Source organism: Corapipo altera, unplaced genomic scaffold (assembly GCF_003945725.1).
Source record: "Corapipo altera isolate COAL_440 unplaced genomic scaffold, ASM394572v1 60, whole genome shotgun sequence".
In the NCBI taxonomy this organism is placed as follows: Eukaryota; Metazoa; Chordata; class Aves; order Passeriformes; family Pipridae; genus Corapipo; species Corapipo altera.
Window position 1 is genome coordinate 5004771 of NW_020884912.1, and position 12534 is coordinate 5017304.

Consider the following 12534-nt stretch of genomic DNA (forward strand, 5'->3'; position numbering starts at 1 on the left):
CAGCAGGCCCTTCAGATACTGGAAGGCGCTATAATGTCTCCCTGGACCCTTCTCTTCTCCAGGCTGAACAACCCCAACTCTCTCAGCCTGTCTTCATGGGAGAGGTGCTCCATCCCTCTGACCATCTTCACTTCATCAGATTTCTCTTGCTGTTCTGGAAAGCTTTAGAAAACACAGTGAAAATATTTACATTCATCACTGGTGACACCTTTCTCAGACAAGTAAGTACACACGTCTTGTAAGGTACAATGAACAGCGTGTGCTTGTTCTGCAAGGTGTATTTACAGTGTATTCTCAGAGTAACTGCAGGGTACACACATGGCAGAGGCATCTTACACATCCCAAAATGGCTCATTTGGCACGTGGCATTGCTCTTGCCAGGTTGTCACATGGGAGTCCTGCACAGGACATCACAGAGCATGCAGCAGCCTCATGTCAAGCACCTGGCCTTCTGAGGCTATCGTGTGTCTGGAAGTCTGAGATAAAATTCAGCAGCTCTCACGTTGCATCTAGAAAAAAATTTCTGGATTCAAAGAAAGGAGATGCTTTATCCTGGTAGCTGTGGTAGTGACCAGAAGTGAAAACATACAAAAATAACAGCTCTGAGCTTGCCCTGGCCCGCTGGCTACATCTCTTCTCTCTGTAGACCTGACCTTGAAACATGAGTATCTACAAGCAATATTGAGTGTTGCGATGGGCTGTAGCTGTGACGACTGCTGTGCTAAAATCATTAGACCCATTTGCAGCTCTAGGACTACAACAGTCTAAAAAACCTCATGGCTTTTACTTGCCTTCTATTCTACATCGCAATCATACTTTCCTTTCAAAACAAGCTGCAAAGGGGAGAAGTTCCAGTGCTCTGTCACCCTCAAAGTAGAGAAGTTTTTCCTTATATTCAGATGGAACTTCCTGTGTTTCAGTTTGGGCCTGTTGCTCCTGTCCTGTGGCTGGGAAACACTGAAAAGAGTCTGGTCCCATCCTCTTGACACCTGACATTAAAGATATTTGTAAGCATTAATGATCTCCTCTCAGTTTTGTCCTCTCCAGGATAAATAATCCCAGCTCTCTCAGCCTGTTCTCATAAGAGAGATGCTCTAGTCCACTAGGCATCTTCATAGCCCTCTGCTGGACTCACTCCAGTATGTCCAGGTCTCTCGTGTACTGAGGAGCTCAGAACTGGACAGAGCACTCCAGATGTGGCCTCACCAGGGCTCATTAGAGAGGTAGGATTGTCTCCCTTGACCTGCTGGCCACAGTCTTCCTAATGCATCCCAGGAGACCAGTGGCCTTTTTGGCCACAAGGGCACACTGCTGTCTATCTTGTTGACCACCAGGTCATTCTCCGCAGAGTTACTTTCCAGCCTGTGCTGATGCCCGGGCTTATTCTTCCCCAGGTGCAGGACCCTGCACTTGCCTTCACTGAGATTCACTAGGTTCCTCTCTGCTCAGATCTTGAGCCTGTCCAGGTCTTGCTGAATGGCAGCACAGCACTCTGCTGTGTCAGCCACTCCCCCAGTTTTGGATCATCTGCAAACTTACTGCAGGTATGTTCTGTCTCTTCATTGAGGTCATTGATGGATAAGCTGGACACGGCTGGAGCCGGTACTGAGCCTTGGGAACACCGCTTGCTCCAGCCTCCATCTAGATTCTGTGTCACTGATCACAACTCTCTGAGCTCTGCCATTCAGCCAGTTCTCAATCCACCTCACTGTCCATTAACCCAACCCACACTTCCTGATCTTACCTATGAGGATGTTATGGGAGACAGTGTCAAAAGCCTTGCTGAAGTCCAGGTAGACAACATCCACTGCTCTTCCCTCATCTACCCAGATAGTCATTGCATCATAGAAGGCTATGAGATAAGTCAAGCATGATTTCCACTTGGTGAATCCATGTTGACTACTCCTGATAACCTTCTTTTCCTCCACATGCTTAGAGATGACATCCAGGATGGGTTGTTCCATCACCTTTCCATGGATTGAGGTGAAGCTGACTGGCATGCAGGCTCCTAGGTCCACCTTCTTGCCCTTTTTGAAGATTGGAGTGACACCGTCTTTTCTTCAGTCCTCAGGCACCCCTCCTGTTCTCCACAACCTTTCAAAGATAATGGAAAATGGCTTAGTAATAACACTCACAGCTCACTTGGCACTCTTTGAACTCTCTCACCCGACAAGCCCTGTGCTGGTTTGCCAGCTCATAGCTGCGCTCTTGAGTGAGGGAGCAGCACACTTTTGAACAACTGCCAGGACATTTTCTCCTCATACTCTCCCCTTTACTATCACCCAGTTTGCTTCCCTCCAGTCTTCCTTGCTTGATGGTAAATCCCCCTTGGCAGCTGCTGCCTTGCCTTGCCTGCTTACTGCCAGCTCTTCACTGGACTTATATTCACAACTAACAGGGACATAAAGTAGCAGTTTCCCACCTCTCTTGCCCAGCTGCCCAGTCTGGTGCAAGGCCAGCACTGCGGAAAACAGTGTTTGAACAGCAGCTGGCCACTGCTCCCAGGGCTGCCAGCTGACGAGGCTGATCCACAGAGGGCTGGGCAGACAGTGGCAACAGCCAAAAAGGAACAGGAATGTTTCTTTCTCCCAGCTCAGATGATTTGAATTGATATGTAAGAAAAAGATATACTTTAATAATGCTTGTTTGTGCGTGGAGTTTAAGAAAATCTGTGCACATGTCAAGGCAGTGAAGGCAGCTGCGTAGAAGAGCTGACTTGGTAAGAAAAACGCACAAAAACGTTCCACAGGTATTTTTCTGTACACTAGAGCCTGCTTTAAGAATGCCCCATTTTAAAATGTGAGATAAAAATAAAAGGAAGATGAGAGGTAAGTTATTTTAATTAATTTTAATCAAGCTACAAACTTTAGCATATATAGCACCTCCAGAAAATAATCTAATCCCCATTGTTTGTGCTTTTCTGAGAAGTCATCGACTTTTTCAAGACACTGAATTTCACAGCAGCTGCCTGAAAAGGAAGAAAGAGTAACAAATTAGTGAATGATTAGTTACTGAAAAATGAAAACTCTCTAGAAAAAAATAAATCTTATCCACAGATTTCCTTACGCAGTGACATAAAGGCACTTGAGAAAACTTATTTGTCTCTTTTGCACTGGGATGCAACTGTCTTTACCAATGACTCACTGCAGGAGTCTCAGAAAGTTGTAAATTTAAAAGTGCAATTTTAAAGCATATCAGAAGAAACTTTTAAAATTAAAATCCTGCCATAACGCCAACATTCATTATTTTGATGGATTTGAGTTTTATGTTTTTAGCATTTTCTTTGTATAGCATGTTACTTTTTTTTCTTTGTCACAAAAATACAGCAGAAGATGTAGCTGGTTGATGAGGTGCAGACAAAGACAAAATGGTCAAGTGGGACTAAGACAGCATCTACAAGATCACTGAGTGCAGTACAAATCCTGGGAGAACAAAAAGATGCCACAGGGAGACAAGAGTCTCCTTGTCTCTTGGGTTTTCTGCATAGCCTTTGGAGAGCTGAGAATTTTCCTTGACTGCAAAATCCCTGTGGCTAAATGGTATTTATTTTTCCTGGTATTTTTCCATGACTCCAGCCCTTAGATAAGAAGCAAATGACTGTATCACTCATCACAGGGCAAGGTAGAGGCATATAAACATGTTTACTCATTTTGGAAAAAATTCCTAAGGGTTAGCTGAAATATTACTTACCAAACAAGCTTTTAATTTCAGATTCAGGAACATAAAATGGTGGGCCTGAAAAAAAAGGGGTGAAGCGAATCAGACAGAAGACGCTGGAAGAAGACATTTACACTGCAGTGGGAGAGCCAGCCCCTTCACTCACAACACCAGGCCCCAGGATGTAGCACCATCAGCAACAACCAGAAGACATGTCCAAGAACTTGTGACACCTTGGTGGGCCACCAGACAGCTTCAGGTGTTGCTGCTGCATCATCTCCAGCTACAACCAGAGAATCATGAATGTGACGTGGATACAACACTCTCAGTGTGCTGTGTGAATCTACCCTACAATCTCTTTATACTACAGTGGCATAATTAAAGCGAAAAGTTGAACAATGCAAGAAGGAAAGCAATGAATTAAACTATTGTTGCCTATGAAAACAAGATTTAATTTTTTCAGGGATAATTATGTTGAGAGGCCCAAAAGCAGCAAGAAATCTCTTTCTTTTGTGTGTTAATATTAACAAAAATATAATCTTTTAAAATACCTCACACTTCAGTATATAATATAAAAGGAAGGAATACCTTATAATTTTATAAAATTCCACCTCTTCCAAGTATATTCAGAGCATGGTAGTGGCTGGGAGAGAGGCACAATATGGACAACACGTTTGGTTGCAAGCATTGGGTAAACAGCGCAAAGCTGATGTTCTTGGGAGTGTTTCAAGCTCCCGAGGCCAGACAGGATGTTACTAAGCATTCACACTTCCAGCTTCATTGTCACAGCCACACTTCCAGTTTCATTTTATTGTTAATATACCATGTCTGTCCTCAACTTACCCTTAGCATGTCTGAACGCTAGAGAGAACCCAAATTTAGTCTCAAGCTTGGTCAACATCTAAAATTTTTAACATACAGTTATACTGGCATGATCAGCTAACAAAGCTGGAGAAGATACAAACATATATATTACACCTATCTACAATTTGTATTTAAGCACATAAAATCATAATGTGAACAGCAGAAAGCTCTCACCTTTGTGTTTGTTTGGATCATATGAAACTGTAACAAGGAGATAAGAAGAATTCTTCTCCATTAAGTTCATCATCAAACTGGCATAGCTAAAAGGAGAAAGTTATACTTTATTATTTTTGTAAAGCATTCAAGCATAGCATTCAAAATACTCAACAAAAGAGGCAACATGCACTTCCGTGCATTTGAACTGAACTGCACAAAGACTAAACAAAGTTTGAATTTCAGGAGCATGAAATTCATGCTACACATGGAAAACCTCAAAGGTTTTGAGGTTATGTTTACCCCTCACAAACAAGCATTTATCCTTGTTTTTGCATATTCAACTCAAAACTAACAGACAAACCACATGTTCACCTGTCAGTCTAGAATACAGTGCACAATACAGTACTGATCTTTTAAAATTATTGTGAATTCAAGATTATGTATCTAATTAAAAGATCATGGGAGTGGGTTCAAACTAAATTTGAGTTGGCTATAGGCAAGAACGAAAATTTGGAATCAAGGGAAGTGAGAAGAAAAAGAACACAGAGAAGAGAAGCAGATGTGGTGAAAGGGAAATAATAGAATTCAGATGAGACTTGCAGCTCTGCTTCTAATTGGTTGGAACAAACCACATATTTTCCCACCAAGAGGCAGAGTGGCTTCCTGAAGGAAGTTCACAAATCTAGAGGATGACACTGCGACTGCAGCAGATGCTTGCGGTAGAGAAAAACTTGTGTAGGTTAGTCCTTTAAACAAAAGAGGACTCATCAACAAGTGGTAGGAGGAAAAACTTGTTGCTGCATACAGCAGAATAAAGACAATAACAATGCAATTTACTAACCGTTGCCTGTCACATGGATTCACAGCTACAAGAGCTCCTCTGTCCCAAACTCCATCGAACTTGCCAACTATTGAGCTACAGGGAGATAAGGAAAAGGCTTAAAAATAGTAAAAAGGCATCTTCATCTTTGACCAGATATCTTTGTGAAGTCACAAGGATGCAGATTCCCCACTAGCTTTTTGTTATGGTGCAGCATTTTCATGATCCACACTAATGTGATCTGGAACGCAAAAAACCTCCCTGGTACATGGCCTTGCGATAGTAAAAAGGTGCTGGAACTGGTCGGTGTTTCCCCATCATTAGAGGGTGCTGAGACAAGGCAGGGAGGAAGGAATGTAGCTTTAACACATTCAGGCAACCCGTCTCAGTGTTTGGTAATCACAGCCTGCTGTCACCCTTGAAGTAATACTAACATGTACTCAGCACATCAACAGTTCTTGACCACCTTCTAAAACCCACGCATGATTTCAAACGCAGGCTAAGGAAGGTGCCTAATTGCTTTACTATCATTGAACTCAGCACATCCAGTAACTTTTGACACCTCAATTCCCAGCTACGTGCCCAGGACAGTTAGCTTCAGCTTTCAATTTGTTTGATGTTGGAAAAGGTAAGTTACACTGCTGTTTGCCTCAGTGTAACACTATCACTGACATTAATTTTGCTTCTGGTTATGCTGGCAGATGGCTTCAGTGACCACCCAAAACCTGCAAGTGGGCAAGACTATCAAGAGGTGCCTTTATTGAGGGGTGGTAAAAGCAGTCAGGGTGACCTTAAGATAAGAATATTTGGGGCATAAGAAGAGCCTTGTTTCTGGTAATTACTAAAAAAGGAGTTTAGATAATAAAGTAGTAATAATGTAAATTGCATAACTTTAAGGAAAGTTTGAATAGGTTTACTTAGTGAGAAAAATATGGCATGGAATTGTGCAATACCTTTTGGCCTACTGGGAAGGTGTCAGAGTCCAATTGCACCACCTCTGCCTTCACTTGTGTACTGGTTTTGGCTGGGGTAGAGTTATATTTCTTCCTAGTAACTGTCATGGGGATATGTTTTGGATTTGTGCTGAAAATAGTGTTAATAAGACATGGCTGTTTTAGTTACTGCTGAGCAGCTCTTACACAGCATCAATGCCTTTTCTGCTCCTCACACCATGACACCATGATGTGAGTAGGTTGGAGGTGCACAAGAAGCTGGGAAAGGACACAGCTGAGACAACTAACCCCAACTGAGCAAAGGGATACTCCAGACCCTATGTTGTCATGCTTAGCAAAAAAACCTGGGAGGGAACCTGCAGGGGAAGGAGGGGTCGCTGCTTGGGGACTGGCTAGGCATCAGTTGGTTGGTGGTGGACTACTGTTTTCATTTGCACCACTTGTCTTTCTGGGGTTTTATTTTCCTCTCTCTTTGGCCATTTTTTTTTTTTAATTTTTCTTACGATTTCTTTTTTAAATTTATTTTTAATTATTAAACGGTTTTTATCTCAACCCAGAAGTTTCGTTTTCACTTTTACCCTTATGATTGTCCCTATCATCCCATGACAGGGACAGTGGGCAAGCAGCTGTGTTGTGCTTAGCTACAAGCCAGGGTTAAACGACGACAACTTCTCTCTGCTCACTGCTATTTTCATTGCAATGGCATTGCTAATTCTGTGGCATCTAACCTAGAAGCTGATCCTGTATTTCCCACTCTACTGAGATGAGACATGATAACACTTTTAAGTGCTGACTTCTTTTAAAGTTTACCAAGTCTAAGCATCTAATTTAAATAATCACCCCCTTAAGTGAAGGGAGATTTTTAAGGAGACAGTTAAACAAGCAATGGACCTGTGGAGCACAAAGGGAAGTCTAGTGGGGCAGGTGACAAACTTGATCTTCTGAGGCTTGGAGGCTGTTCTCCTCTCTGCATAGACAAGTCTGCTGCATGACCTCAGGCCAGCCACTGAAGTTTTCTGCACTTGGTTTTTCTTCCCAACTTTAATCTGGTCTAACTGGAATGGTGGCAGTGGCTCCATACAGGTATTTCATGTATTCTACTCCCCACAGATTTCATCAGGGCCTACAGTCATCACAGGCTGGAGGCAGGCTCATGCTGTGGCCTTGCCCCGATCTCCTGGTTGCCCAGATCTCAGGACTTGCTGAGTGTCTGAGTGCTCCTTGCCCATCTGCACATCTGTAGTTAGGTACTACTACAACTAACAAAATTTAACACACAAATCAGAAATTCACATATGGGTGGAAAACCCACTGGATTTAAGAAATAGACTTGTGAATTTCTATCTCTGCATATGTTTAGTAGTTTCAGTCAATGGAATTTTTTTACTTTTTTTTTTTAATGTCTTGTAGCCATAATTGTATTAGGAGGTACAACGGTTGTGTAATATAACTGTTTTACATTTGTCCCAGAGTTCCCACAAAGAGCAGTAATTCCTGTTACTGTTTAACTAGCAAGAGTCTATGAAATGACCCATTCTGACAAAAGTCAACAGCACATCTGAGTTCTCCTCTAAAGCATGCTAGGCTAACGGAGATCAAAAGGACCTGTTAATAGGCCAAGCTCAGCAAGAGAGAAATAAGTTTAATTTCCATAATTACTGGGTAATTAATCAAATTGTCTGTGCACAGAAATTGGAAGAGTGTGTGCATTTTTCTAGTTATGGGTATCTGCTGACTGCTTCGGGAACGCAGTTCATTCTGCATCCCAGAACATCAATCTGCCAATTTATTTTGTCAACGAGAAACTGTGTACTGGATCTAGTAATATGCACTGAAATTGTCACTAATTACCTAATTTTGTTCATTTCAAAGTATAATTCCACCATGTTGTGATGGAAGTTACAGGTTTCACCACACTACTTGCTACAAAACTTATAATGGAATTTTTCAAAAATTTCTGAGAAGCTTAAGCAATCCCTGAGAAACTTGTCAACTCAGAGCAAGAAGGATTTATAGAGATCTATGCAGCAGTAGCTACACTGCAGGGGCAGGATAGGGGAGAAATCATGCAGTATCTACAAAGTCACATTCATATACAGCCTTTTTTTTCCCAGGCACTCACTTTGCAGGCCTAGTTACACATCCACTACTCAAACCAAATTGAGTCAGCTGCAGGAGCAGAAGTCTTAGTAAAGGTTCTAGTGTCTGAAACACTTTGGACTCTAGTAATGAACAGTCTTTTTTTCCAATTTATGCAGACTGAGGTAAAAAAAAAAAAAAGGATTGTATAGTAAACACCATGTTCTGGTGTCCTAAACTACCCATTAAGCCTGTATATCTACTAGCTCTGGAAAGCCCATTGAAGTAAAGATTAAGACTTGACCTCCTTCTTCTTACATGGAACAAATTCTTGTTCCTGACAGTTGTTTGTAAGAAAAGCAAATCAACACAAAAAACTTCACCAAAACCTTATAATCTAGGGAAAATCATGTCTGAGTAAGAAGTGCAAGAGGAGGGAACTATCATGCTAAGACACCCCTGGGTATATTCTCTTTACTTATATAAAGCTACTCTGATAAAGGGATAGTGCTAGTGTTTTGCACCACAGAATTCATCAATAATGTCAAAGATAATTTGGTTTTACTGTAAAAGCAAACATGTCTTTCTATAGCTTTCACAGAATGGCTTACAACAAGAAGGCCATTTAAAGGTAATTAGTTGGCATCCCTAATGGTCAACAACAGTTAAGTTTCTGTTGGAGATTGGCTATTTACATTTATCATACAAGTTAATCGGAGTTTTCTTGAGAGAACCTGACAAATCTTTATGTCTGATTCAAGTAAAATAATGGCAGTATTATGACAGTACTAATGCATGTTCTATTATAGAGAATTGTAAAACACACTATGTTTTCCTACCTGGACAAATCATAAATACTGCAGCAGTACAGGGAAATGTTGCCAGAGGTACTCTAAAATAAAAAGCAAAGGAAACAATACTTATGAGCAAACTATCTTTAAATATGCACACATAAGTATATATTTGTATTTTATGCCTTAAAACATACACATATATTATTTTTAAATACACACTTATGTGTAATGGGGAAAAACTGTAAGAAATATTTTTAGTTTTAATTTACTGAGGTAACTCTCCTATCCCCTCCAGAGAGGTTCTAGCCTATCAAGACATGCAACTGTCCAATTTTAAAATACATTCCCTTTACATTTCATCAGGTGCTTCACTGTCATAAGAAAAGAAGGCCAAAGTTGTAAGTTCAAACAAACAACTTCTCGGTCCAAAATTACAACTCAGAGCTTCCCTTCAGACCTCTTCAGGAGAGGTGAATAATTACTAGTAAAATAGAGGCATAAAAGCAGAAAAACTTGTTTGCTCAGTTATGCCTGCATTGCATGATTAATGACACCAGATCATTTGATAATGCAGGAAACATACCTGGAACATTTTTCCTCCTGAAATCTCTGGGACTGGCTCCTCACAATAAGGCAGACTGTGTTCTGAAAAAAATTCCTTCAGTGCTTGTTCGCTCACTTCCACACCAACAACGCTGTGTCCCATGTCTGCCAGCCTGCACACAGAAGAGAGAGGTGCCCAGTTTACATGAGGCCCACAGGTTGGGCCTTTACCAAATATGTCTCTCTCATGCAGCATTTATTGACTAGGGAAACCCTGGTCTTAGGAAGCACTGGTACGCCTAGTCCTGACTTTCTCGACCATTCACATTATATTGAACACCTCCCCTCCATGATCTCAGCTTAAATTAGCACCCCTTGACATACAGTTGACAAGGACTTAGAGGCTTTATTTAAATTCAATGAAGTATTAATTTATTTCTATGGATTCAATGAAAACAGGTGGTCACACAGAGAAACTGTCCATTTACGAAATGTGTTCTGCTCTGAACTGTGGCAGGCTGAGGCACGTTGTCCACCTAGCTGGCTGTGTGGCTTGGCAAGAACAGCCAGCGAGGGAGGTGTGGTAACCTCTGCACTGCTGCAGCTCAGTGCAACAGGAACATACGTCAGAGCCAGCAGTCAGCCTGGAAAGTAGTAACCGTGATAAAATCTGATAACTGGGACTAACTGGATTCCTTGAGGATGCAGCTCAGTCACAGTTTTTCAGTTTGTGCCACCCTCTCCAAGAAAAAAACACCAGCTTATATAGGCCCTAATTAAAAAAATAACCTCTGTCAAAAAAAAGGTAAAAAGAAAATAATAAATATAAAAAAAGAGGAAGTTATATTTAGCCCAAATCATTTACATTCCCAGCATGATATGCTTGCTACATGGTCTCTTGAAAATGTGCTCTGGCACAACCAACCAATTCAAGATGGAATTGCTACCAAAACCAGCAATGGTAAGGACTTCAGTCACTCTGTCATAAATTCAGCATTCCCCAAACTGAACTTAGGACAATGAGGAGCACTTTCAGGTTAATCCTTATCCATCCCATTTATGCTACTATACAAAACACCAGCAAATGAAATCAAACTTCCTCCTCCCTTCAGCTTCCAGTGATGCTGCTTTCCTACCAGTGGAGATGTGGCACATTTCCATTGGCCAGTACAGGGTTGGGAATTCCCCCTCTCCCTCCCCATATCAAATGAGATTTTTGCTGTTGTAACCTGTGTTTTACCATTTCATCTCTACTGCTTTACCACAAAGTGGGAAAAATATCCTCAGTCCACTCTTGCCATTTAAAAGAACATCCAGATACTTCTGGAGGAGCCTGCAGAAGAAGACACATTTTACTTACTCTGCAAGTATTTGTGCTGACACATTAAACACCAAGTGCTACACGCTGTGGCAGGTAGCACACAAACTGCATGATGCAACACAAGTTCTTAGCTCAACCTGCTTCATGCCATTAGAAATAAAAACATTCACCTCCAATTTACTTAGAAAGTAAATTTCATTTCTGTCAGAAATTAATACATTTATGGTTGCTCTATTTTCTGTTTGTCTTTTCAAGTAAGCAGACCAACCCACCCACCTCTAAGAGGGCCATAACAGAGATTTTTAAACAGAATGATTATCGAACTTCTGTATCAATCAAGTCACTCACACAGGACTTGAAAGACTATATAATCAGGTTTGCTTTCTTAGGTCCCTGTTTTCCAGTGCACAGCAGTTGCTCCAATGCCCTCCACATATGTCTTTCAGGCCTCGGTTTCACAGCTTACGAAAAGCAGTGCAAAGCTTCTGCATCAGAAAATTTAAGATTTTTAGCCAAGCTATCCAAGTTTTAAAACCTGATTCAAAAGTTCTAAACTAATTTCAATACTTTTCTCTGTCATTTTTTTGACAATTGTAGGTCACAAAAATATGTATATTTATTTTAGTTTCAAGCTGTGCCCGTATAAAATAATTTTCCTTTTGCAAATGTTCCATTTTCAATTAAGAGTTTCTCAAATGAGTCAAGTAATTAATTTCACAGCATTTCTTAAAACAGCTTAGGCAGAAGAGTGAAGTCACGTACGGATGTCCTTGTTCCTTGTGAAACCCGATGTTACCCACTTCCCATTTTTGTAGCCATTCCTCCTCAGTCACCACTCTCTCTTTCTGTGACCCAATATTAGAGCCTTCCAGGAGCCCGGATGCATTGGCTGAGTGGTCCATCGTCTCCAAGGAGTGCTAGTAGCTGTGAAAAATGAGAGGAAAAAAATACCCCCACCCAACGCATAGTTTGGAATTGGCCCTTACTTCCTCGAATCGAACAAAAATTTAGTGCATCTTAAGAGATTACTGTTTGGCGACTATCGCAGTGTAGCTGTACAGCACGCGAAAGAGCACACTCTTGCTACCGATGGCTTCAGACAGACCCCGTTTCCCGGGGCGAAGCCGGCTGAGCGCGCCCTGTCCAGGCCGCTGGCCTGTCGTTTGGCACCCGTTTGGAAGCCCCCCTACTCCGTCAGTGAGGAGGGAGATGTCTACACTTCTCTCCCTCACGGGAAACCCGCGGGCAGACGGCGGGAGGACCAGCGGCTTGCAGCCGGGGGGACCCGCGGGGTGACCCGTCGGGGCTCAGCACCGCCCCCTCAGCGCCCCCCGCCCGGGCGGCCGC

The 12534-nt window shown here is 41.9% G+C and overlaps 1 protein-coding gene and 1 long non-coding RNA gene across 6 annotated transcripts in view; one reads left to right on the plus strand and one right to left on the minus strand.

Annotated features, from left to right (window-relative positions):
- LOC113952222 lies at positions 1 to 4058 on the plus strand. The gene is made up of 2 exons (XR_003529453.1): positions 1 to 221; positions 3712 to 4058. It is a non-coding gene; the product is annotated as an uncharacterized LOC113952222 (long non-coding RNA).
- The window catches only part of TPMT (thiopurine S-methyltransferase), a 12461-nt gene continuing 141 nt past the window's right edge, over positions 215 to 12534 (minus strand). Inside the window, exons 2-10 of one of the 5 annotated variants that reach the window (XM_027654023.1) lie at positions 11950 to 12111; positions 11107 to 11199; positions 9907 to 10039; positions 9369 to 9421; positions 5519 to 5593; positions 4696 to 4781; positions 3691 to 3735; positions 1968 to 2094; positions 215 to 989 (exon numbers count right to left, since the gene is read on the minus strand). In XM_027654023.1, the coding sequence (XP_027509824.1) occupies positions 2009 to 2094; positions 3691 to 3735; positions 4696 to 4781; positions 5519 to 5593; positions 9369 to 9421; positions 9907 to 10039; positions 11107 to 11199; positions 11950 to 12089 (711 nt within the window). In that variant the 5' untranslated portion in view covers positions 12090 to 12111 and the 3' untranslated portion in view covers positions 215 to 989; positions 1968 to 2008. Of the gene's footprint in view, positions 2095 to 2833; positions 2969 to 3690; positions 3736 to 4695; positions 4782 to 5518; positions 5594 to 9368; positions 9422 to 9906; positions 10040 to 11106; positions 11200 to 11949; positions 12393 to 12534 lie in introns of those variants that run through there. The other 4 variants (XM_027654021.1, XM_027654022.1, XM_027654018.1 and 1 more) reach the window with 4 other exon arrangements.